This window comes from Babylonia areolata, chromosome 8 (assembly GCF_041734735.1).
Source record: "Babylonia areolata isolate BAREFJ2019XMU chromosome 8, ASM4173473v1, whole genome shotgun sequence".
Lineage (NCBI taxonomy): Eukaryota > Metazoa > Mollusca > Gastropoda > Neogastropoda > Buccinidae > Babylonia > Babylonia areolata.
Window position 1 is genome coordinate 50,902,591 of NC_134883.1, and position 27,137 is coordinate 50,929,727.

General features: G+C 43.3%; 1 protein-coding gene across 2 annotated transcripts in view; it reads left to right on the plus strand.

The window, feature by feature from the left end:
• LOC143284933 (uncharacterized) overlaps positions 1-16,180 on the plus strand; it is a 61,644-nt gene extending 45,464 nt beyond the window's left edge. For both annotated transcript variants that reach the window (XM_076592089.1, XM_076592090.1), the window contains exon 7: positions 345-16,180. In XM_076592089.1, coding sequence (XP_076448204.1) covers positions 345-3,503 — 3,159 coding nt within the window. In that variant the 3' untranslated portion in view covers positions 3,504-16,180. The remainder of the gene's footprint in view (positions 1-344) is intronic.
• Positions 16,181-27,137: the final 10,957 nt, after the last annotated feature.

Genomic DNA, 27,137 nt, shown 5'->3' on the forward strand with positions numbered 1-27,137 from the left:
CTGTTACTGGCATACAGCGACATGACATGTCTGTGACAGGCACACAGTGACATGACAGGCACACAGTGACTTGACATGTCTATGACAGGCACACAGTGACATGTCTATGACAGGCACACAGTGACTTGACAGGCACACAGTGACTTGACATGTCTATGACAGGCACACAGTGACTTGACAGGCACACAGTGACTTGACATGTTAGACACACATTTTATCTGTGACAGGCACACAGTGACATGACATGTCTATGACAGGCACACAGTGACATGTCTATGACTGACACAAAGTGACATGACATGTCTGACTAGTGCAGAATGATGTTGCTGTACCTGCATTGACAGGTGCAGTGCAGCGGAGGAAGCTTGGCACTGTCTGCACCATCCACCCCCCCAACCTCCAACACCCCCACCCCCAGCCCCACCCCTCCCACTGTCTCCTCCTCGGACGATACATCCTCATCGATAGGGGGTGCCCTGTCCAACCCTGCCACCACCACCACCTCCTCCTCCCCAGGCCCGGTGTCTTTCCGCGTCTTCATCGCTGCCCTGGACCTGGTGCCGGTGCACCGAGCCAGGAAGATCCGGCAGGCGCAGCGCCGCAACACGGAGTGTGAGACCATTGACCTGGAGGAGCCCCAGACCCCCATCTCCCCGCCCACGCCCCGCACGCCCAAACTGCTCATCTCGCTGCTCAGCAGGGAGGGGGGCAGCAGCAGCAGTGGGGGTGGTGGTGGGGGCTACGGGAGTCAGGGGCCTGCCAGTCGGCGACGCCTGTCCTACCGCCCCCAGTCCGTGGAGAAGCCGGAGGACGCCCACAAGGAAGAGCAGTTGTCGGAGAGTGACGATGAGGGCTCAGAGTCTGGTGCGGACGATGCTGATGAGCCCAAGCTGCACAAGAAGTCGCTGTTCTCCATAGACGTCACGTCGGGACTTGGGCAGAGAGTTTTAAGACACATGACGCTGGAAGGTCATGTTCCAGTTATATTGGACTCTGAGCAGTTTTGTCGGACCCCGATCAAAGACAAGTACCAGGATCGTTTGCGCACACGTCAGATGAGCTACCCAATCACCTGGAAACTGACAGGTAAACGCCTGCGTCAGCAGACTCACTGCCACCTGTACAACTTCACCGGGGCCCAGAAGTTTGACTTCATGGAGAAGATGCGGACAGGTCTGAACTGGCGCTGTCGGAAGCTGCTGGGCTGTGTGAAGAGGTGCAGTGTGGTGGTGAAGCGACTGTCAGTGAAGACTCTGCACAAGTGGAAGCCTTCCCTGAACAAGGTATCCGTGTCCCTGAAACCACTGACTCGAGAGGAGATCCTCCTCTGGACGCGGCCAAAGCCAGAGAGGGACCAGTCTGTGTCGATGGCCACTTCCCTGGCCACTTTGTTGGCCAGTGTTGATCAGGCTCTCAGGCTGAATCACGATAGTTGTTGTACAGCTTCTTCAGGATCTCGGTCTTGGCAGGTGACCACTTCTCCAGTTGGAGTCATTCCAGCCAGAGGTAGTAATGGACAGTTGGTTAACAACTGCTGCAGGGTTAAACTGGAGGAAATCTGTACACTGGGGAATGACCTGTCTTCAGTTCCTTTAACCTCTGATAATCCTGGTAGCTTGAGTCTGTCTGGAAGGGACAGTTGGGTACTTGGGGATGTGAAGATGCCTCTGAAAATTGACATTCCGCTGGTGTCGGGCGTTGTGTCCTCGGCCAGAAGCACCAAGAACAGCCCGCTGGATGACAGTTTCTCTGTCATGACGGTCTCTTCCTCGGACGAAGAGAACAACAGAAACGCTGTGTGCTGTGCCTTGTGTTCTGCACGGAACAAATCATTCAGCTCACCACAGAGACTGTCGTGCAGTACGGCCAGGCGGTGTTCCCATTCCCCAGCCTCCAGCGCCAGTGTGGGAAGCATGGTCCACCCAGACACCAGTTCACCCGGCACTGCGCTTTCTCCTGCTGGAACTCTCTCCTCCCTGCCACCCATCACGCCCCCCTGTCTCTCCCCCATCTCTCACAATGTGCAGTTGTGTCCCCTGTCCCCGGCATCATCACTGAAGTCCAGCAGATGTAGGTCTCACAGAGAACACACCCTTTCCCATCTCCGGTCGTGTGCTTGCATCCTGAAGTCACCCCTGGCTCAGCATGACTCCTCCATGACTGCAGTGAACCATCTTACTGCAGCGTTGTCAGAATCTGTCAAAATGAAAAGGGAGAGGACAGGGTTGATACGGAATGGGGCAGTGCCAAAAATGTCAGGCAATATAACAGATCCTAAAATAGTTGCTGGAGGACCTAAGACTCGCTCCAGCTCAAAAGTAACCCGTTCCGGCTCTTTGGGTAGAAGGGAACAAGCCCCCCAGTGGGCAGGAAAACAAATATGGAGGGCACGGTCATGCTCGACTCGTCATTCCAGACAGACTGACAAGACCTACAGCGCTGCGAATGCTAACGGGTACAGTTCAGGTTTACACTGCAGGCAACAGAAGAGAGTGCAAGTGAGGAAAGGAAACCCTAGCAGCTGGGATCGGACAGGTCAGGAAACAAATGCCAGGTCAGTTTGTGGTAGCACTGCCAACGGTTCCGACAGTACTGATGGCAGACTCAGCAGCAGTGTTGTTGGCCAGGAGGATCAGACAGAAGGGACAAGGTATGTCAGCTCCTCAACACCCAAGAAAAGATTAATGAATGGGGATGTGGTCAGTGCGTGTCCAACTTTACCACACAGTCTTGATGTCCAGGAAGTCTGTAGCAATTACCACAGGCAGACGGAGCTGGGTGGAGTGGAATCGGAGAACAGGACAGATCTGTCAGATGCCAGAAACGTGAAAGATGCCACAAAGTTGGCAGTATCTGTGGCCCAGGGGGATGAGAGTGACAGCATTGCCTCAAGCCCCACCTCCTTTTTAGGTGAAAACCCCTTCTTGCTGAGCAAAGCTCAGACCTCTCACTTCTCCTCCAGTATACTGCGGCAGGCTCGTCAGCACTGGATGTCCCCTCCCCACAAACCATCCTCACGAGAAGCTCTGAGATATGGGAACAGCTGTCAAGCAGGTAATGCAGCCTTGAGCAGCCCTCCACATGACAAATGTGCTGCTGTGACTAGTGATAAATCCACAGGCAGTATAGAAGCTTCAGTTCCAGTGTCCAGTGGTTCTCCCCGCCTGAGTGCACCATCGCCCCAGAAATCAGATGTGTCTGAAATGTCGCAGTGCTCTCTAGGAAAAATAGACAGGCAGTGCTCCCCTGAGAAAACATTCACTCCGTCTCCTGCACGCAAGCTGTTGACTGCCATGCAGATGATGTCGGTGTTAGAAGCAGCCAGGAGCAAAAGCCCTCAGGGTAAATCCAGACCCTCTGGCGAAAGCTCTTTGAGGAGACGAAAGCGCAGGAAGGGCCATTCCAGGCCTGTGTCCCTGTCCCCCAAGTCCGGCTATCACACCCGAGGGCAGGAGTCTCTGTTCGCGACCTGTCCGGGGAAAAGAGCACGCTTGGTGGACTGAGCTCAGGGAGCAGGTTTGTACATAACTGAAGGAAACATGCAGTGGCAGGAAGACACACTGTGGGAGATTGACTCAGAGATTTGGTGTAGTGATCATCACAGATACTTGGCGTTTACAGTTTTTTTAGTCATGTTAGAAGTATTAACATAGATACAAGGTAAAAATGGTTCAGGTAAAAAAAAAAAAAAAAAAAAAAAGATGGCTCAGCTGAAATGAATTGTGTGGAATGGATGGCTTTTTCAGAATGTACATATGATCAGCTTTGGTTTAAAAGAAGAGAAAGTGCTCATATCTGTTTCTAGATTCATATGTTTTGCATTGTAACTGTGATGTGTATGGAAGCTCCACACCTGTAATTAGTTAAGGTGAGCAATAGTTTTTTGTTGCTTTTTTTTGTCTGGTGAGTACAAAAGGTTCATATTTAATAATTTGGAAAAAAAAGAAGCTAACATCATTTAAAAAAAAAAAAGCAAAAAAAAAGCTTTTGCTTGCTCCATATTCATAACATTGTTGCATTTAGAAGAAGAAGAGGTAGTGGTTAGTACATATTGCTTGGAGTGTTATTGTCAGCTTCTCCTCCTCTCGTATGTTCTAACTGGACTCACTGGGGCGCTGCACACAACTGTCCACCAGATTCCTCCAGCTCATGTCAGTTGTGTGTTGAAGCATGGGTCTCTCTGCAAATGGGTATTCCATCCAGGTTAGCGGCAGTGCAAACTGGTTTACTGCTTGCTGTGGGACCAATCTGCGACAGTGGTGTGCAGCAGTAACACTGGGACTTGTCCTGAAGCCAGCATGGACTGTAGAGGAATGGGGAATGACTGGTTGTGTTCACTCTATCCACCCATGCCTGTGTCTTGTAAAGTGGTTAAGTTTTTGCTTTGTGTGAAAGTTCAACTCTCAACGTTAAAATTATCTTTCCATGTCATATTATTTTTCTGAAGGGAGAAGGGGTAAAGAAATACTCTGCAAGGTTTTCTGACTCAAAAATTCATGTGCTCTGAGTTGAACATAAGAATTTCTTCTTTTTGGCAGGAGATGATTGTGCATTTGATCAAAGTTAGAAACAGTTGGGTTTTTTTCAGTCTTGTGTCATATTGACCTTTAGGAATGAAGAATGTTGTTAGACTTTGGATATATAAGAGATAGCATGCTGATGCCCATTGTTTTACTTGTACCTTCCACCTCCTTTTTTATGATATATTTATAATTAGATACCCTTCATCGGTCCACAATTTCATTTAGGATGGAAGAGAGAAACATTTTCATTGATCTAATTAAAACCCCCCCCACAAAAAACCCTGTTGATATATTTCAGTATAAAGTTGAGTTGAAACACTGAAAGGTTTACAGTACAGGTTAACGTGAGAAGTAATATGTTTTGTAAATGGTGGTGGTTTTAGGAGGAAGATTATCACACAGCTTGACTCATTCTAATTCTTGACGAATTCAGCTATTTAAAAGGGAAAGTCATGTGTGGCCCATTTAACTATCTTTGAAAGTTTAGTTTTGACTGATCCAGTTCGAAGATCTTCCATTACCAGCTTTATACTACGGTTCATCAAGTGTGTTACTACCCTACCCACACACACACACACACGCACACACTCACACACACAAGCTTATGCATAAGTACCAAGGTTGCTTAACACAAAGAAAAATATGGAAATTCCTCTTGACCAGACTGTGTATGGTGCCACATCAGAACAAGTTTGAAGCCTGATTTATAGGGCTGAAAGATCTTCAGGCATTTGAACATCTTTGCAGTGTTTTCTCCAGGGAAAACTTGTATAGTTAAAACCTGAATTATAAATCAGATACGAGTGTTGCAAATACTGGTGGTGTATTTTCATTTAAGAGTGAAATAACCAAGAATTATTTCCCTTTCTGTTCTTCTGGTGCAATATCCAGGCGTTTGCAGTGAACTTTGATTATGAATGTGTATCATCACAAAGATTCAGGTGAATAAAATTGAAAGGCCATTGTAAATTTCATGAACATAGAACAAGTAGTCGTGGACTTTTACAAACAGTCTTAAGTGTATACTGAATTTAAAAAAAAAAAAAAAAGTTTCTCCAGTTGGGTCTAAAAAGTTTGTGAAAAGTTTCTAATTTTTGTGTCCTTTTTGAGGAGATTGAGTACAAACCCGATGTATTTTTTATTTACAATTACTGTACTATTTTCTTCTTACCTGGAAATGCAGTACAGATTTACACTTGTTTGTTCAACTTCAAGCTTTGGATAATGATTTATCATTGTTACGTCAAGTTAGTTTATTTCATGCAGTTTGTTGAAGTTTTGAATGATAGACTGCTGTGATATTTTAGTTGAAAAAGCGTATAAAAGATGGCGATTATTGGGAGCACTTTACCAGATGATTATTTCTCTGTCAATGAATGAAAGTTGCCCGGAGTTGACCATATCACTACATTCGAGCCAGGGAGAGGGCATGTTGATATTTTGATCCAAATCCATTGCCATGCTGTATTCACTTTGTGAATGAGATTGATTCAAACATATTTCAGACTGGATAGTCGTGTAGATGTCTATGTCTGTTGTTTTAGACTAAAGCCTGTGGGAAAAGAAACATTGATTGGTGCTTGAGTTCTTAAGAATTATGGATCAGAATGTATTCAGGTCAGCAGGCATTATAAGATTGATTTGCTTGAGTTTATATCAGTTTTTTCATTTTTTATTGAAAAAAAAACACACAAACACTTGGGTACAGAGCCACAAGGGCTGGGATTTACATTTTTTTGTTGTTGGTTAGCTGAAATATGAATAAGACATGCAAAAAAAAAGCAAAAAAAAAAAAAAAAAAAAAAAGCTGGTAGAAGACAGAGGTGGTCACATTGGTTACATCACTGAATTCCTATTTATTAAGATTGAAAGCAGGTTTACATGTGTAGTATACAAGTTTTTTTGTTTTTTGGTGAAGTATAACTTTTGATTTTGTTGTTGAGGCTAAGCCTTTCACTCCTGAGCGTGGATATATATCATGTGCAGTTTAAGGATTACTGCATTGATGTAACGGTCCAGTTTATCACAGAGTATGTTGACTTCCTTGCAAAAGGTGACTGCTTTGTGGGGTGTTTCAAGCGATATCTCAGCAAGTTGAAGCCTCATTTTGATGCATTTTTTGTGTGTGTTGTCAAGCAAAACATCATTGAAGGTCTCATGGATACCAGGACACACAGTACCGCAAAGGTAGCTAGAATTTGGTTTTACCGCACAACAGCTAAAATAGTAAATAGGAAAAGGTGATGAAAAGTGAAAGTAATGTTGTTGATCAACAATCGATTCTTGTTAATGATTACATGCTACAAATTTGTAGTGCATTGACAGGGGTGGGGTCATGTTGGAGATGGGTGTAGAAAAAAACCTAGTATTTTAATTTGAAACCTTCATTTGGGAGTTTTCATTATGAAACCCTTCAGATGAAAATTTCAAGCTGAAAAATTGTTTACAACGAGCTTTTGTGTTATTGTATAATGCATTAATAGTGATTTTGGGTGGGAGGGTGTGTGAGTACGGGTGTGAGTGAGTGCTTATGTATCCAGAACAACTTGATAGTGGAGGAAAACAGCCTAATTGCACTTGGTGGTTGTGTCTGATGCATTTGCAAATAATTTAGCACAATTTCCACCCATTAAATACAAAGACTTGAATTTTTTTCATTGTTTTCATTTTGTTTTTTGTTTTTTTTTAAATATGAATTTTATTTGATTTTTTTCTTAAAAAAAAAAAAGTAGTTATCTTTCCGTTTGGGACTTTTCATATCGTGTCAACATTGAACATATGATTAAATTCTCCACTCATTTTTCTTCGAGAAAACTTTTACAGTTTTGAGCATGATTTTAATTTTGTGATTTTGGTTTTAGAGGCTGTTATTTTTTTTTCTTTTCAAAATTCCAGGTTTAGGATTAAGTGGTTGTATGTAAGGTTGCAATGGCTTCATTAAAAACAACTAGAAGATGGATGCAAGAGAATTTCTTATTGTGAAGAATTAAAAAACATTAAGCTTTACTTCAATTTCAAGTCACATGACAGACATTTTGTTTGAATGATGATTGATTTGTATGGTGTTGTGCATTCTATAATGTTGTGAGTGTGAGCAAATGCCAGAAAGACAGTTGTTGTTTTTTGAAAGCAGTTCTTTCTGTCCGGAGTGTGAAATGGGTATTTTTGATTGCTCAATTGTTGTGCTTGTTTCAGTTGTACAGTGAACTTAAACGATGGAGTCGTAATGATGATGTATCTATGGCAGGGAGTCATCCGAGTTTCAGACATCAGACGCTGGACCGATAACTTGAAAAATGAACAAACATTTTGTATCGAATTGGGCATCACGTCCCAATGATTTTTTGTTGTTGCTTGAACAGACATGGCAGTCCATGTTTATATGACAAAGATGCATCCACTGTTCTGGTCTCATGGACTTGAAATGATGGTAAGTACAGTTTATCGTCCATTCTGACATTGTTCACTTTGGCACGGCACTGTGACAGCCACTTCCTGTTCAAGGGAACTGACTCTGATGGTCTGTTCCATGACCATGCTGATGAAGAAAAAATTCCAAGTGATTGCAAGGGCAGTGTATCAGCTGACACACAAGACAAGGTTTTGCTCCTTATGTTGGCAGGACCTGACAATTCTAACTCTCCTGGACAAGTGGTCGTCCAATAAACTGACTTTACCAGGGTAAAGAGAAAAAGTCAGATGAGTATTGGACTTTGAACCACAGGTGTAGAGTTCTGTCCATATGAGATATAAACTGATGAAGCCAGTAAATTGAGGTTCTTATGACTTTTTTTATTGTTACAAGATAGGACAGTGGAAAAGTGTGTTTACAAACCACATTGTTTGTGTTTTGTTTTTTTCAACGAAAGTGAACCTGGCAAAAAAATTCTGAGGAGTCTGGACATTTTGTCCCATAAATTTTTAGGATGTCCTATTGGTTTTCCTAGAGCTAGGACAAATGTCTTAAGCTTTTGAATTATCAGATGAAACCCTGTCTTACTCTTAGTGTAGTGATAGCGGTGTGTTGACGTGTGGTTGTATGGCTGTGGTGTGTCTTGCTTCTAGAACAGAAATGCAGGAAAGTAAAAGGAGTTTGGATAAGGATGTGCCATGACAGATTCGGCATTAGACTTCTGATTGAGTATTCACCATTGACCCGAGTTTTAGGTACTAGACTTCTGATTGAGTATTCACCAGTGACCTGAGTTTTAGGTATTAGACTTCTGATTGAGTATTCACCAGTGACCTGAATTTTAGGTATTAGACTTCTGATTGAGTATTCACCAGTGACCTGAGTTTTAGGCATTAGACTTCTGATTGAGTATTCACCAGTAACCTGAGTTTTAGGCCCCGTTCCGACATAGTGTTGTGTCCTTGGGAAAGGCACTCCATTGTGATTTTCCCCCCATTTTACTCAGGTATGAATTGGTACCTGATCTTGGTTGGGGAAGGTTAAACAGCAGGAGGAGAGGATTTTAGGGGATTGGACCCCCGCTTTCTAAAATGAAGCCCTAGACACATTGGATATGAATTCACTGCTCCAATGGCTGTAAAAGTCGATGGGGCTTCTGAATTTAATCTGTTTGAAAGACCTACTTGGCTGTCAGCTGATGTTTAAAACTGAGCCACTCCAATATTGTTTGTAATGTATGGTCCACTTACCAATAGCCTCCTTTTTAGGGGGATGGGCAGGGATGGATGAGATGGAATTTATCTAGATCAGCACCTCTGTCCAGAATGTCGGTGTTGTCGGCTTTCACAGGGAAGTAAAGGAGAGAAGAGTGTGAATGCTTAATGGTGTGTGTGTGTGTGTGTGTGCATGTGTGCGCGCGTGCTAAATATACATGTGTGTAAGCAAGTGTACATGATGGTGTGATAGGTAAAAAAGAGATGCTTGTTTTATTAATACTGTGCCATTTTTGCAACTCCTCACCACCGTTTACCATTCAAGAGATCTTTATTTTACATTTTGTGCATGTCATTTTGTTTTAAATTTTTGGTACTTTTTTGTTTTATTGTTTGTACAGTATAATTTTGGGAGGCAACTACTGGTTTGAATGGTTGTACAAATGGATTTTTTGTCTGTAGCCGTGGTAGCAGCTTAACCCATTGAAGTCCAGGGAGTTCACAGCCTTAGCAGGCCTCCCTGCCATGCTGATGTGGAGAAAACGCAGGAAATATACTGAAATAAACCACTTTTTCCTCCAGACTCCCATGTGTGAACACAGCTGGAAATACTGTCAAAGCTTGTTCCCTTTGCTTGCAGTTTTTGCATGTGGAGTGATGGCCTAGCGGTAACATGTCCGGCTTGGAAGCAAGAGAATCTGAGCGCGCCAGTCCGAATCACGGCTCAGTTGCAATTATTTTCTCCCCCTCCACTAGACCTTGAGTGGTGGTCTGGACGCTAGTCATTCAGATGAGATGATAAACCGTGTGCAGCATGCATTTAGCGCACGTAAAAGAACCCACGGCAACAAAAGGGTTGTTCCTGGCAAAATTCTGAAGAAAAATCCACTGCGATAGGAAAAACAAAACAAATCAGGAAAAAAATTGCATGCTGGAAAAAAAGCAAAAAAAAGGGTGGCGCTGTAGTGTAGCGACACGCATGCGCTCTCCCTGAGGAGAGCAGCCTGAATTTCACACAGAGAAATCTGTTGTGATAAAAAGAAATACAAATATGTAGTGGGAGCATGGAAACCGTTTTATTGAAACAAAGTTTCACGCCAGAGCATTGTAGGGTGCAGGGCTGAAAGTGAACTGCAGGGACAGCTTTAAGATCTGTTACATGTAACTCCTTATCGGCAAAGATGAATTTTGTAAGTGTCACTATTGTTTTGCCTCAGTGTGTGCATACTGGGTACTCTCCAAGTCTAACCAAGTTTTTGTTGTTGTACATTGGGCATGTGAGGTGCTTGTTGGCAGCTTTTGGTTTTGTACACCTCTTGATGTCTGGTTTTGTTAGTTATGAATGATTATGTTGATTTTATGTCCAGGTTATGTCTGTTTTTGTTTTTAATCCTTCAATGAAAAATTGACAAAATAACTTTCCCCAACTTTTCTTTTCCAGGTGTTTTTTTTTCTGTTTTTTTTTTCCTTTTTTTTTCTGTTTTTTTTTCCAGATTCTACAGAATTTATATTTGCAGTTTTTCGGCCTTGATATGGCTCTTTGTGCATAGTTAGTCTGTGACGAGCAGAAGACAGTGTGTTGTAATTCTGTTTTTTTGAGTCTGATGATTTTGAGCTGAAGAGAGCTGTATGAATGTAGTGATGAATAAATGGTACTAAATGTTTTCTGGTTTGGAGAACTGAATGCATTACAGGTTTCATCCCGAGTTGCTTTATGATAATCATTCATGCCACACTTGCGTGCTGTAAATGAAATGTTATTTGTCACAAAGAAGTGAAAATAGAATTACGTATTATTTGTCATGAAATTGTCGAAGTTAAAAGTAAATAAGATCTAAATGTTTTTGGAATGGTACACTTTTTTCAAATGGATTCAAAGAGTCAATGTCAAAATATCAACTGCTGCGATTTTGCAGATCATTCAGCCAAAATGTTGTTGAAAAGAGACGCTTGGTTTCACACATCCAGAATGTGCCAGCTGTGTATCTCTCAGCCTGGATGGGATATATCAGGAGAGTACAGCACTGTCTACAAGTCCCAAATCTTAATGGACTCCCAAAACCCCCATTCATTCAAATAAAGAATATAATATGTCCCAAATTCTGAGACACACACAGGCCTCGGATCAGATCATCTATCACCTTATTGGTATCACCTATGTCCACTTTTTATGTGTGTGGGGGGGTTGTGTCCTACGTATCTACTTTAGACAATTTCATATTGAAAGCATTTGGATTTATGTTTGTATTATTTTTTCTTGTCATTCACATTTTTTGTGTGTGTGCGTATGGTAAAAATCTACTAAGAAAATTTTCTAGTTATAAGTGTTTGGATATCTCTTTGTAGTTTGTTGTGTGTGTGTATATGTGGTACACATCTACTTCTCAATTGCATTATTTTTGTCTTGAGATTTTGTGTCCTTTTTAATTTATCTAGTTTTGTTGAACTATTTTTGTGATGTTGAGTCTAGACTATGCAAGATTGGTATCAGTTGTCCTTATCACTGTGTTTTTTTCTGTATTTGGTTCATGTTCAGTGTGTTGATTTCGGGGTAGGAAAGAAAAGCTTGTCACAAGTCCTTTGAGCTGATCCTGAAAAAACATTGTGGATCAATTTTTCTGGCATAGACTCTGCACTCGGTTGGAGGCAGAGTAGAATCAAGCCAAAATAGTTGTAAATGTATTGGATTTGAAAGCAGTGTTTAGTGAGATGGGATAACTGTACAATATTAATGAAACAAAACAAACCTGCTTAGTTATTCAGTTGGCATTTTGATTGAACATGTACAACATTTGTTATTGGAACCAACATAGGTGCTTCAGTTCTACAAATAATTATAGATTTTTTTGTATTTCACAATGTAGGAATAAAAAAATTGGTACTGAGGTAAGGGGTGTCACAGTCTAAATTCTGAAGGGTGGTCTTTGGCTTCTATATTTACATATGTATGCAACTTTATAAAACTAAAAGTTTGGTAAGACATGACAAGAATAATGTGGTTGTATATTTGATGAATAAAAAATATGGTTTAAAAGTTAAAAAAACAAAACAAAACCCAGTGGTTTTAGCAATTCAGTGCATGTTTAACACATCTGTTTTCATTTGTTGTTAAAAGTAAGCACTCCCATTGAATAATAATAATAATGATAATCTTTATTTTCATAATTTTTCATGGCAGAGGCCATCATAGTTTGATTGGGTTGTCGGCTGGATACTTAAATGGGATAACTGTGATTCAGGGTGCACTGTCTTATTGGAACTTAGTTTGTATGTGATCCCAGTGTCTCTTGTGATAGGTTTTAGTTCTGAAGGAAGAATGAGCAATACCATTAAGAGCCTTTTTATTTAATGTCCTGTTTTAATGATTATGAAAATATTACAAATTCTTTTAAAGAGATTTCTTGTCATTCATTGTTAGATTAAAACGAGAGAGGATGAACAATACCTTAGCTAGATTTTTATTGTAATTATCTGTGTTAATTATCATTCAAAATAAATTATTTTTAAGAGATTTCTTGTTGTCATTGCTTGTAAAACATCAGTGTTCCTATTTGTTGGAATGTTTTAGCTAATTTCCAATGAGTCATGGAAGCGGTCTTCCAGGCATTCTCAAACCCCTTTCTGATCCTCGCCCTCTTTCTCTTTTCCTCTATTTATCCGCCACCACTCATCCCGTTTTTTGTTTATATACTTTATTATTTTATTTTATTTTATTGTATTTATCTATTTATATATTCCTCTGTGTGTGTGGTTTGTTTTGTTTCCTCTGTGTATGTGTGTTTGTGTGTGTGTGTGTGCGTGTGTGGGCTTTTTTGTGTGTGTGTGTGTGTGTGTGTGCGTGCGCGTGTGGTTGTTGTTGTTTTGCTGTTGTTTTAATTTATTTACTTTTGTTTATATTTATTTATTTATTTTTTATTGAGGTTTTTTTTTCCCAATTATATATGTGTGTGTGTATGTGTGTCTATATGTATGTATATGTATATATGTGTGTGTATGCATATGTATATATATATATTTAAAATTTTTTTATTTATTTATTTTTTCCACTTATTATTTTACTTTCTTGTTCATATGTCCCTAACACTAACAGTCTCTTCCACCCCCTTCCCCCACTCCTGCCCTCTCACCCCCTGCCCATCTTCCCTCACCCTTCCCTTTCAGAACCCTTTCTTTCCCTCATACATTCACACTGACAGTTCTACTCACCCTGCTTTTGTGTGTGTGTGTGTGTGTTCTTTCCTGTGACTTCTCATCACTTTCCTTTCCTGAACTTTACTCTCTCTCCCTCTCTGTCTGTACCTTTGTGTCTGTCACTCACTCATTTCATTTGCCTGAAGAAGAGCTTGTGGCTCGATACGTCGCCTCTTTTATCCCAAGTAAGTTGACTTTTACCAAGATTTTTTAGTCTACCTCCCACTAATTTCCAATGACTTCATTTAAACTCACCAACACTTGTGCACCATTTCCACAGGTAGAATATTTCTTGTTCATATTTCAGGAATTGGGAACTTATTCTGTTAATAGTGGGGATAAAGAGGCACCAGAAGTGATAGAAAGACATTTATCATCTTCATCAGATGTGATAGATATGTACAACTAAGTATGATTTTTTGTTCCATTCAGTCTCATGGTACGGTAAAAGGTTATATTCTTTTGGTATTCCCCCCCCCCTGTAAGTTCTTATTTTGGTTGGTGTTGAAGGAGGAATGGCATTTAACTTGTTAGCTTTGTTTGATCATCATTATTATTGAGATAAAGAAAAACTCTAAAACAGAAGAGAAAAAATAGCAAAATATTCACAAGTAAGATCCATACCATCCTATTCATGAGACCATTCAGTGTTTTCAGTCACAAGGTAGATGTATTTTTGTTAGTTAATATAGTGGGCTGTGAAATCAGATTTATATTGCCTTCATGTGCTGTTTTTCTCTGGTATAAGAAATTGTGTGTTTCACTTGTGTGAAAAAGACTGACCTATGTTCATTTTGTGTGGGAACAAAAATTTGTCTTTAATGTTCAGTTGATTGGAAGTTATTGTCAACATTGTGTGCATGGGGGGAAAGTCTCCAGTGTTGTTAGCTTGTGGAACAGAAAAAATGAAAGGTTTTGTGTTGAATATGATAAGGATGGAGATACTGGTTACAATTTAGAGCACGGCATTGCATTTTTTGGTTGGAGAAGTGTGTGAAAGTATGGAAGAGAAGAAAAGGTTATGTTGGATTTTTGTTTAATGTTTGCTAATCACACTGAACATGCTTGTGTGCTGGACTGTTCAGTGCAAGAGGAATTTATATGTGTATGTACTGCTTCCTTTTTACCAAGCATTTATGGCGATCAGTGAAATCGACATTTAAAAAAAAATTAACATTTAGTGCAGTAGCGTATGACAAGAGGAGGAGGGGAAACTTGTTCGACAGATTGTTGCTTCAGCCTCCTACAGCTGTGTCACATCAATTAAATTTGTACAGTGGACTTGCTCTCCTTCTTCATGCCTACTGTTTGTGTATTGGGACTAACATTTCTAAACACATGATCTACCAGGTGTTCATTTTTCAATTTCTGGAAATATTTCAACCATTTCTCATTGTCTTGACGTGTGTAGTGAATGGTAGGTTGGTTGGCTGATGTTTGGCAGAAGTGGTTTAAAAACTGGTGGAAGGTAGGTTATTGCCCTTCGTTTGTGTGTGTGTGTGTGTTTTGTGTGTGCGCGCGTGTGGTTGTTGTTGTTGTTTTGCTGTTTTAATTTATTTATTTACTTTTGTTTACATTTACTTATTTATTATTAAGGTTTTTTTTTCTTCCAATTATATATGTGTGTGTATGTGTGTCTATATGTATGCATATGTATATATGTGTATGTGCGTGTGTGTGTGTATGCATCGTATGTGTATATATATTTAAAAAAAAAAAATTTCTCCACTTATTATTTTACTTCCTTGTTCATATGTCCCTAACACTAACAGTCTCTTCCACCCCCTTCCCCCACTCCTGCCCTCTCACCCCCTGCCCTCTCACCCCCTGCCCACCTTCCCTCACCCTTCCCTTTCAGAACCCTTTCTTTCCCTCATACATTCACACTGACAGTTCTACTCACCCTGCTTTGTGTGTGTGTGTGTGCTTTCCTGTGACTTCTCATCACTTTCCTTTCCTGAACTTTACTCTCCCTCTCTTTCTGTACCTTTGTGTCTGTCACTCATTTCATTTGCCTGAAGAAGAGCTTGTGGCTTGAAACGTCTCCTCTTTTATCCCAAGTAAGTCGACTTTTACCAAGATTTTTTTAGTCTACCTCCCACTTATTCCCCTTTGTCTTTCTTCCGGTCTTCTTGGATTCATTTTGTTGGCTCAGTGCCAAGCATTGCTGCCTGCAGCAAATGAACGATACATTGCATTTTTCTGTGTACCTGTTTACATAGCAGATTTGGAGTGGGGGTGGCATGTTCATAGTGTGGTTTCTGGAGCTCTTTGATTGGCTCAATCCTCGTGGTAGTCCTGACCAGTTATACATGGCCCTACATTCTTGTGTGTGAGGGGCGGGGGTCGGCGAATGTGATCTTTGAAGTTTTTAACCCCCCCCCCCCCACCCCCCCTGTCTGACAGTGAATGGAACTGGTTGGGTTTTTGCCTTCAGAGTCACTTGACAATGAAGACCCTGCACCTGCAAGAAATGTGGGGCCATACGGACAATTGCAGTGAGAACTAGGTGTGTGAAATAGAGCTAGAGTTCTGCTAACTATAGAGAATGTGCCACTGACTATGCAAAGATGAACAGAAAAGTGCACATTTCATGGATTAACAACAATTGAAACTCTTGATACTGAGCCGGGATTGGTCAAAAGAAAAGTCAAGGATGTCTGTGAAATCGTAGAAGACCCAAGTCGGAATAGACCAGGGGAATGACCTTCAACCAGTGTACAAAATCCCTACGACTGTGATTTTTTTTGTGTCCATCTGAACAAACATCAAGCCAACACATTTCTCTTCTTTGTGCTGTTGAACATCATGAGAAATGGTTGAAATATACCACGTTTGTCTCCCCCCCCCCCCCCCCCCAAAGTTACCCAGTGGATCATGTGTTTTTAATTTCAGTAATCCAATATGGTTGACCTGGGATGAAGTTTTGATTATAATTCAGTTTTTGGAGTCCTATATTGTACCATGTCAAACTGATACTAACCAGGCCTGTTTGTTTGTCCCTCAGCCAAACTTTTGCAGCTACTCTGTGATGAGACGTCTCACTGTTAGTCAGCTGTCTGCTAGCCAGTGAAATGCCATTTCTGGCTGGAGCTAATAACTCATTCACAATGGCCACCATTTTTCAGATAAGTAATACTTTATTGCTTTGTCTTTGCCAACCATTTATGTATTTGAAATGGTATTTTCATGCATGTTTGTCACGGCTTGTTAGGACGTTTTTGTCACAGAATTAATATATTTTACATCTTTTGCATCAGATTGTGATATTTTATTCAATAATTTTGTTTTTTGAAATTCATCTGGCTCTTTTTGGTTCCTTTCCTGTTTCTACGGAATGGCCACAATACTTGGTAATGATTTGTCTCCATTGTGGAGCATCGCTTACCATTCTGGCCATTGCTGAACCTGTGAGGTTGGGATAGTGTTGGTATGCCAGCAGTCTGACACCCAGGTCAGGATTGGTTACTGGACTTCCCGCTGAACTGGTCAAGTTTTTTTTCTTTGGTTCTCTTCCTGGAGGTCCATGTGCCAGTGAGTCTTGGGGATGGGCACACAGGATGGTTGGCATTGATGGGTAGACCCCCCATTCTACCTGCACAGGGCCCTGGGTCCTGTCCTCCCCAGACTCAGCCCAGCACTCCTTGCCCAATACATCTGGTGCTCTACTGGGGATGTGCACTGTCTCAGCTGGAGGAGCAGAGCTGGTGTCGGTCAGGGTGACTTTTTGACCCACTCAGGACATGGAACCTCTGGGTCAGCCCACCCAGGTGAGAGAAGCTGGCATTTCCCCTCCCTCAGCCATTGGTACTGTCGGGAGATCAGGTGTTCCTGCTGCATGCCCCGCTTCTTTTGAGGTGCTACGTGAGTAGCCTTGGCACACCCACTCTGACACGTGGCTGAAGATGTTCTCCTGGCACCCTCTGGCTGGTGCCCATGGGTTGATCCCCCTATGGGGTTTCGCCCTGCGGCCACTCTGGGCTAGGCCTTCTCCCCACCCTGGTCTCTCAGCCCAGCACTGTGGAGGGACCGATAGTAATGTCGGTCATGACAAAACCCACTTTCACCAGCACCTCCTGTACAGGTCCTTGCACCTCCTGATCCCTTACAAACTCACAAAAGCCATGAGTTTCCGCTAACCCTTGGGAGATGATGATGTGCTTTCACTCATGGGATGCATAGGGCTTAGTAGGGGACCAGCCCCTCGGGTCTTGGCCCAGCACGGCTTTACCTCCAGTATTTCTTTCCACCAGGACTCGGTCGCTGCGAGTGGAGGGCGGAACACTGGCCCATCAGGGCTACTTCTAAGGCTGCCAGCCCTTGGAAACCTGTATCTCCATGGGATGAAATACTGCATGCAGGACTCCCTGTGCGTCAGGCGATGGCACCACCCTTGTGCATCAGGTGGCTTCTGGCCTGTCAACTTGTCAGTCTGCCCACGGGCCCAACAACCAAGTTGGACGGGACCTCACTCCTGCTGGGTCTCCTTCTCCCTTGTTGGGGGTCCTGAGGGTCTCATGAGATAACTGGACCCCATGGGTGGTGGATTCACCATTTCTTGTGCAACTAGTGTGCATGCTTGGAGGCCTGGGGCAGAACCCCTCATCCTCTTCGACTGCTGCGCACCTCTTACCAGGTAGCCTGCACTGACTCTGCTGCACACCACTTACCGGGTAGCGTGCACTGATGGGCTGGCCGTGATCGACCAGTCGTCGGCCAGTGCAGCCTCCCTGGTCACCTGCACCTCTCCTTCGAGGACCCTTTCCCTTGGGGTCCCCTTGCATGGTGTCTAGGGTCAGTAGAGCCTCCCTCTTGGGACTGACCACTTCTGGGTCAACCCACCCAGGTCGGTGAAGCTTGCAGCTTCTTTTCACCCTGGTTCCTGCAGCGGGAGATTAATGGGTGTCCATGCCCTCCAAACATGCATGGGTCCCTTCCTGAACATCTCCAGAGGCGCAGAGTGACCAGATTTGGCACAACCATTGTAGGTGGCGCCGGACCTGTGGTCAGGGCTCCAGACCTGCAGCAGGCATGAAGGGGATAATCAGCAGACAACCTACCAGCCTTTTGATTGGCCCACTCTTCTTTCCACTAGGCTGCACACCCAGATCTGGAGACCCCATTGGGTGTGGCCAGGTGTGAGGGGGACCTGCCCAGTACAGACAGTAATGCCTCCTTTCTCCTTGATGACAGGTTGAGTCCATGTTCAGCTTGTGATCAGGCCGATTCCACTTGACCTGGCGGCTCTGGAGCTGACCCTCTCCACAGGGGTCACTCTGCCCTCAGCTCTCCAGATATGCCCTTCACGCCACACTGTCGCCATTAACCCTTCTTCAACAGCACAGCGCCACCTCCAGGTCCACTGCTTCTCATATGTCCGACAGATGACACAGGAGTGGCTGATGATAGCCACCCGCATGGCCAGGGGTAATTATTCTCTCCCCCTGCCCAGTGTAGAGTCCTGTGCCTGTCCCTGTCCTCCTGGGGTAGTGCCTCAATGACTCTTCCAGGGGGCTTTTCCCTCGATGCTTTGCCATCCTACCTTGGCCACCCTTTCTTACAAGCTGTTGACTGAGGCAGACAAATGGGCCTGTTGACACCTGCTGCACGTCTTTTTGAAAACCTCACACAGTGAGCACAGGTTCTCCTTTGCCATGGCAACAAGGGCATTGAGCTCACAGCAAGACAGATAGCGGACAGTGCCGACCTTGGGGCAGGCGCTTGCAGCAGGTTGGAGTGTCCTCACATGGAGTGGACCCTGGACACCCTGCAGGGGATGTGGTGTGACCCTGGACACCCTGCAGGGGATGTGGTGTTTGTCTCCACAGATGGTGGTTCTCTTCACCACAGGGTCACCAGATGACCCTGGATTTCTGTCACACCAGCTTCAGACCCAGAAGCTTGGTTAGTGAATGTTTTTTCTCTGGACTGGAGGAAGCTGATCAGTTATGTTTTTCCTTATTTCCCGATTCTGCCCTAGATGGTTCAGAAAGCCGGGTGGGAACGCCTACAGATCAGAATGTAAGGCATTTTCAGTTCCCTTGCTGCTGGTTTCTGAGAGCTCGAGAGGCATGTGCTATTGTTTCGTGATGTCCCTCCGTGGGCGCTGATGGACTTCTTAAAAGAAGTGAACATTTTTAACCAGATTTGAAGGTTTTAAACTATGGAAGTTTTTTTTTTTTTTAACTTTGGAGTGGAAAGTTTGAAGTGGTGACTCGTTTTAATTGGTTGTTTTTTTATCCTTGTAGTAGTTACTGACATGGCGATAGCCTTGAGATGGCCTTAGTGGTCGGCGAGGCTCTAAGCACCATAATTTCATTTCATGTGCTATTGCCACTCCGGCCACCTTTCAGCACTTTGTGCATGACTGGATTTAGATGTAGCTTTCTGCCGTTCGGAGATTCCCTTGAATTTCCACATCAGGGAGTCTGTATGCTCATGGCAGATGGTTCCTAGGGGTTTCCTTTGTCGTGGCTAACTCGGCTGTTGCTGTTACAAGGGTTCCCCATATGAACCAATGGGCACTGCCCTACTTTCACTTTGAACTCTGCATCAGTTTGACATGTTATATGACACCAAAAGGAGTTGTATTTACTCCCAGTTTGGTTAAATATACTTTCCATGTCGAAGTGGAATGCCAGCCCATCTGTCTGTCCCCACGGTTATTGTAGTGCTTCACATTGAGCATTTCTTTGCTGGTCATCCTGAGTATTAGCTTCAGCTGGAAAGGACTATTCATTTGCTGGCAGATGGGCACACTAATAGACTCTTATGGAGTTGCCGCAAACAGATAGGCCTGGTTTGCATGTTTGACATGATTAATTTAACGGAACTGGGAGTATAATAAAACTCCTCAATTTTCTGTGTTGTGCATTACTGAGGACACAAAATCACTTCCATACAATGCATTTTTTTTTTTTTTAATCATTAAATTACAAGGCAACATTCATATGTCTGGCATTCATCCACTCGTGAAGAGCACAGAAAAAAAATTGCACCATATAAAAAGTAGTATCCTGGATGACACAGCATCTGGGATAATGAAGCAAAAAATTACATGTCATTTAAAAACCAGTATATATAGATATATTTGACATTTCCTTCGGCTAATCATTTTGACTGTTCCAATGCAAAATGTATCAGTCACTGTTCATACATTTCACAGAATGAATAATACATGAACCATATGTGCATCTCCCCCCCCCCCCCTTGACCGTCCCCCCCAAAGGGTTATAGCTGAAAATCGATACAGACAATAGTCGAGGTTTTGGCAATGAATATCAAAACAAAAATCGGTACAAGTGTAGCAATAAGAAAACATTTGATGGAAACGTGAGAATGAAACATTTTCGTCACCTGGTACACAAGAAGACTGATGGGGGGGGGGAAAAAAAAAAATGCATTTCATCACCTGGCACAGAGGAAGATGAATGGGGGGGGGGAACCCACCCCAAAACAGCTGCTGAAACAGCATAATGCGCCTTTTTTCTTTTTTTTTTTTTATATTACAAAAAAAAACGCCCACCACCAAAAAGAAACAAGGAGAGAAAGTGATTTTCCCTCGCCCAATGTTGTGACCCAGCTGAGTATCAGCCCATCTGACCGACCCAAACATATCAGAACCATGTGATCCAGCTACATCTGACCAAGTTGTGTATCAGACCTAGCTATGTATCAGACCAGTAAGACCCCACTAAATATAACCCATCTGACCTAGCTATGTATCAGACCAGTAAGACCCAGCTAAATATAACCCATCAGACCAGTAAGACCCCGCTAAATATAACCCATCTGACCCAGCTATGTATCAGACCAGTAAGACCCAGCTAAATATAACCCATCTGACCCAGCTATGTATCAGACCAGTAAGACCCCCACAAAATATAACCCATCTGACCCAGCTTATGTATCAGACCAGTAAGACCCAGCTAAATATAACCCATCAGACCAGTAAGACCCCCACTAAATATAACCCATCTGACCCAGCTATGTATCAGACCAGTAAGACCCCGCTAAATATAACCCATCTGACCCAGCTATGTATCAGACCAGTAAGACCCCGCTAAATATAACCCATCTGACCCAGCTATGTATCAGACCAGTAAGACCCAGCTATGTATCAGACCAGTAAGACCCCGCTAAATATAACCCATCTGACCCAGCTATGTATCAGACCATTAAGACCCCGCTAAATATAACCCATCTGACCCAGCTATGTATCAGACCAGAAAGACCCCGCTAAATATAACCCATCTGACCAGCTATGTATCAGACCAGTAAGACCCAGCTAAATATAACCCATCAGACCAGTAAGACCCCGCTAAATATAACCCATCTGACCCAGCTATGTATCAGACCAGTAAGACCCCGCTATGTATCAGACCAGTAAGACCCCGCTAAATATAACCCATCCGACCCAGCTATGTATCAGACTAGTAAGACCCCGCTAAATGTAACTCATCTGACCCAGCTATGTATCAGACCAGTAAGACCGAGCTAAATATAACCCATCTGGCCCAGCTATGTATCAGACCAGTAAGACCCAGCTATGTATCAGACCAGTCAGACCCAGCTAAATATAACCAATCTGACCCAGCTATGTATCAGACCAGTAAGACCCCGCTAAATATAACCCATCTGACCTAGCTATGTATCAGACCAGTAAGACCCAGCTAAATATAACCCATCAGACCAGTAAGACCCCGCTAAATATAACCCATCTGACCCAGCTATGTATCAGACCAGTAAGACCCCGCTAAATATAACCCATCTGACCTAGCTATGTATCAGACCAGTAAGACCCAGCTAAATATAACCCATCTATGTATCAGACCAGTAAGACCCCGCTATGTATCAGACCAGTAAGACCGAGCTAAATATAACCCATCTGACCCAGCTATGTATCAGACCAGTAAGACCGAGCTAAATATAACCCATCTGACCCAGCTATGTATCAGACCAGTATGACCCCGCTAAATATAACCCATCTGACCCAGCTATGTATCAGACCAGTAAGACCCCGCTAAATATAACCCATCTGACCCAGCTATGTATCATACCAGTCAGACCCAGCTAAATATAACCCATCAGACCAGTATGACCCCACTAAATATAACCCATCTGACCCAGCTATGTATCAGACCAGTAAGACCCCGCTAAATATAACCCATCAGACCAGTAAGACCCCGCTAAATATAACCCATCTGACCCAGCTATGTATCAGACCAGACCCCGCTAAATATAACCCATCTGACCCAGCTATGTATCAGACCAGTAAGACCGCGCTAAATATAACCCATCTGACCCAGCTTATGTATCAGACCAGTAAGACCCAGCTAAATATAACCCATCAGACCAGTAAGACCCCCACTAAATATAACCCATCTGACCCAGCTATGTATCAGACCAGTAAGACCGAGCTAAATATAACCCATCTGACCCAGCTATGTATCAGACCATTAAGACCCCGCTAAATATAACCCATCTGACCCAGCTATGTATCAGACCAGAAAGACCCCGCTAAATATAACCCATCTGACCCAGCTATGTATCAGACCAGTAAGACCCCGCTAAATATAACCCATCTGACCAGCTATGTATCAGACCAGTAAGACCCAGCTAAATATAACCCATCAGACCAGTAAGACCCCGCTAAATATAACCCATCTGACCCAGCTATGTATCAGACCAGTAAGACCCCGCTATGTATCAGACCAGTAAGACCCCGCTAAATATAACCCATCCGACCCAGCTATGTATCAGACTAGTAAGACCCCGCTAAATGTAACTCATCTGACCCAGCTATGTATCAGACCAGTAAGACCGAGCTAAATATAACCCATCTGGCCCAGCTATGTATCAGACCAGTAAGACCCAGCTATGTATCAGACCAGTCAGACCCAGCTAAATATAACCAATCTGACCCAGCTATGTATCAGACCAGTAAGACCCCGCTAAATATAACCCATCTGACCTAGCTATGTATCAGACCAGTAAGACCCAGCTAAATATAACCCATCAGACCAGTAAGACCCCGCTAAATATAACCCATCTGACCCAGCTATGTATCAGACCAGTAAGACCCCGCTAAATATAACTCATCTGACCCAGCTATGTATCAGACCAGTAAGACCCCGCTAAATATAACCCATCTGACCTAGCTATGTATCAGACCAGTAAGACCCAGCTAAATATAACCCATCAGACCAGTAAGACCGAGCTAAATATAACCCATCTGACCCAGCTATGTATCAGACCAGTAAGACCCCGCTAAATATAACCCATCTGACCCAGCTATGTATCAGACCAGTATGACCCCGCTAAATATAACCCATCTGACCCAGCTATGTATCAGACCAGTAAGACCCCGCTAAATATAACCCATCTGACCCAGCTATGTATCAGACCAGTCAGACCCAGCTAAATATAACCCATCAGACCAGTAAGACCCCACTAAATATAACCCATCTGACCCAGCTATGTATCAGACCAGTAAGACCCCGCTAAATATAACCCATCTGACCTAGCTATGTATCAGACCAGTCAGACCCAGCTAAATATAACCCATCAGACCAGTAAGACCCCACTAAATATAACCCATCCGACCCAGCTACGTATCAGACCAGTAAGACCCCGCTAAATATAACCCATCAGACCAGTAAGACCCCACTAAATATAACCCATCTGACCCAGCTATGTATCAGACCAGTAAGACCCCGCTAAATATAACCCATCTGACCTAGCTATGTATCAGACCAGTAAGACCCAGCTAAATATAACCCATCAGACCAGTAAGACCCCGCTAAATATAACCCATCTGACCCAGCTATGTATCAGACCAGTAAGACCCCGCTAAATATAACCCATCTGACCCAGCTATGTATCAGACCAGTAAGACCCCGCTAAATATAACCCATCTGACCCAGCTATGTATCAGACCAGTAAGACCCAGCTAAATATAACCCATCTGACCCCGCTATGTACCGTCAGCAGAGGTCAGTGTGAACAGAAAAAGAGAAGCCTGGCCAAACCCTGTGAGAAACCTCCATGCTGTTGACACACTGATGGATGTTCAGGGACAGAACATGTATCAACAGAACAACAAGGGGGACATAAATGGAACCTCCCAGCTGCTTGTATCCATCACAATGGCACAGGAGTGTGGGTTGCAGTTACACATGATCCTTTGCAGCTCAAAGTTTGCTTAGCATCAAGAATTTTTGTCTTCACTAATTCCACAGACTCAAGTTTTTTTAACACAAATGCCATCCACTTCCAATTATATACAGGACTGATTCTGAAGTACAATCGCATACAATCGCATACCATTGTTCACATTTTCCTTAAGATTGATAACTGTTTGCAATTTAGGTTTTGTCCAACAAAATTAAATGTAGTGATAAATAATGAAACAAAATAAATGATGCTACGTTATCTGGGAGGTTCATTTCCCATCCAAACAGTATATTCCATCCCATTCAGACCCTAAGGCAAAACTGGAAAACACACCTTCAATACTATGAAATAAACTGCCCACCATCCTGCAGAGACCATAATATTGGACATTGTTGCCTACTGCACATGGCCATCCTGCAGGGACCATAATATTGGACATTGTTGCCTACTGCACATGGCCATGTCCACAATGCCAGACTATGAACATTCAACTGTCTTTCAGACACAAAATTGTTGTATCTACAAAAAAAAAAAAAGCAAAATAAAAAGATTTAAGAAAAACCTGCAAAACGCAGTTCATGACATGTTATTTTGTCCATTAAGCTCCTGAAGGCAAATAAGACCAGGCTGTGCTCAGGATGTCAGCCCTTCCGTTAAAAAAGGATGAAAAAAAGAAAGAAAAAGGTACCTCAAACAAAAAAGGCATTAAAAAAAATACATAGGTAAATAACACCGCAGAAAGGACAGCTTGTGCCCAGTCCAGTGTTCAGTCTCACTATCTGCCCAGCCCAGTGTTCAGTCTCACTATCTGCCCAGTGTCCAGTCTCACTATCTGCCCAGTGTTCAGTCTCACTATCTGCCCAGCCCAGTGTTCAGTCTCACTATCTGCCCAGCCCAGTGTTCAGTCTCACTATCTGCCCAGTCTCACTATCTGCCCAGTGTCCAGTCTCACTATCTGCCCTGCCCAGCCCAGTGTTCAGTCTCACTATCTGCCCAGTGTCCAGTCTCACTATCTGCCCAGCCCAGTGTCCAGTCTCACTATCTGCCCAGTCCAGTGTTCAGTCTCACTATCTGCCCAGTGTCCAGTCTCACTATCTGCCCTGCCCAGCCCAGTGTTCAGTCTCACTATCTGCCCAGTGTCCAGTCTCACTATCTGCCCAGTCCAGTGTTCAGTCTCACTATCTGCCCAGCCCAGTGTTCAGTCTCACTGTCTGTCCAGTGTTCAGTCTCACTGTCTGCCCAGCCCAGTGTTCAGTGTCTCACTATCTGCCCAGCCCATTGGTCAGTCTCACTATCTGTCCAGTGTTCAGTCTATCTGCCCAGCCCAGTGTTGTCTCACTATCTGCCCAGCCCAGTGTTCAGTGTCTCACTATCTGCCCAGCCCAGTGTTCAGTCTCACTATCTGTCCAGTGTTCAGTCTATCTGCCCAGCCCAGTGTTCAGTCTCACTATCTGCCCAGCCCAGTGTTCAGTGTCTCACTATCTGCCCAGCCCAGTGTTCAGTGTCTATCTGCCCAGCCCAGTGTTCAGTCTCACTATCTGCCCAGCCCAGTGTTCAGTCTCACTATCTGCCCAGCCCAGTGTTCAGTCTCACTATCTGCCCAGCCCAGTGTCCAGTCTCACTATCTGCCCAGCCCAGTGTTCAGTCTCACTATCTGCCCAGCCCAGTGTTCAGTCTCACTATCTGCCCAGCCCAGTGTTAGTCTCACTATCTTATCGCCAGAGCAAAACAGCACAAACTGCTGTAGAGAGAAAAAACAAAACAAAGCAAAAGAAAGTGTCACAGCTTGCTGGAAAAAAGACAGGGGACTGGACAGGGAATGCAGAAATTAAACGAGCAATACAAAAGGAAATTTCCAGTACAGAATTTCCAGAAGGTGGGAATGGTAATTTATACTGAAAGGCATCCCATGGGTGGACTCCAGGGGAGATAAACCCATCAGGCTATAAACAAAAACTCGGTCTCATTACAATAACCCCTCAATCCCAGCCCCAAGTGGATGCACCAGCATTCTGATTTAAGGCTTTGTGGTTCATATGATTGATCATGACAGACTGGTGCAGCTGAGTACATACAGGAGGTTTTTGTGAAAAAGACTTAATAAACGTTTGTGGCCACTGATGTGAAGGAGCTGTCTAAAGCCGTGTCGCACACGAATGACACTGAAGCCTCTGATGACACAGGTACCGGAAGACTTCACATTTCTAGTTTTTCGAGTTTTGTTTTCATACTATCTGTACTTAAGGGATTAAAAGAAAGAAAGAGAAAAAGGAAAAAAAACAACCTGCATTACATAATGAATGTAGAAATTCACTTCCAATCACGATTTCAAAACCACTCAATATTCTCTTCTGTCTCATGAGAGTTGATGTTGTGTGTGTGTTCATTACCTCTTTCTGCTGAGGGGAAGATAAAACAAAAAACAGCAAGTCTGATCCACCAGCCCAAAATCCTTGTGTTACATGTGCTAGTATGGAAACTTCAAGCAATTGATCTCGACCTGGGTTAAAATCATCATATATAATAATATTAATATATCAATGTGTTGACTTCTCAGACAGCTCTATAGACTTCGACGACACCTTGTAGACAAATACACGTTCCTATCAGTGCCCAGAACAG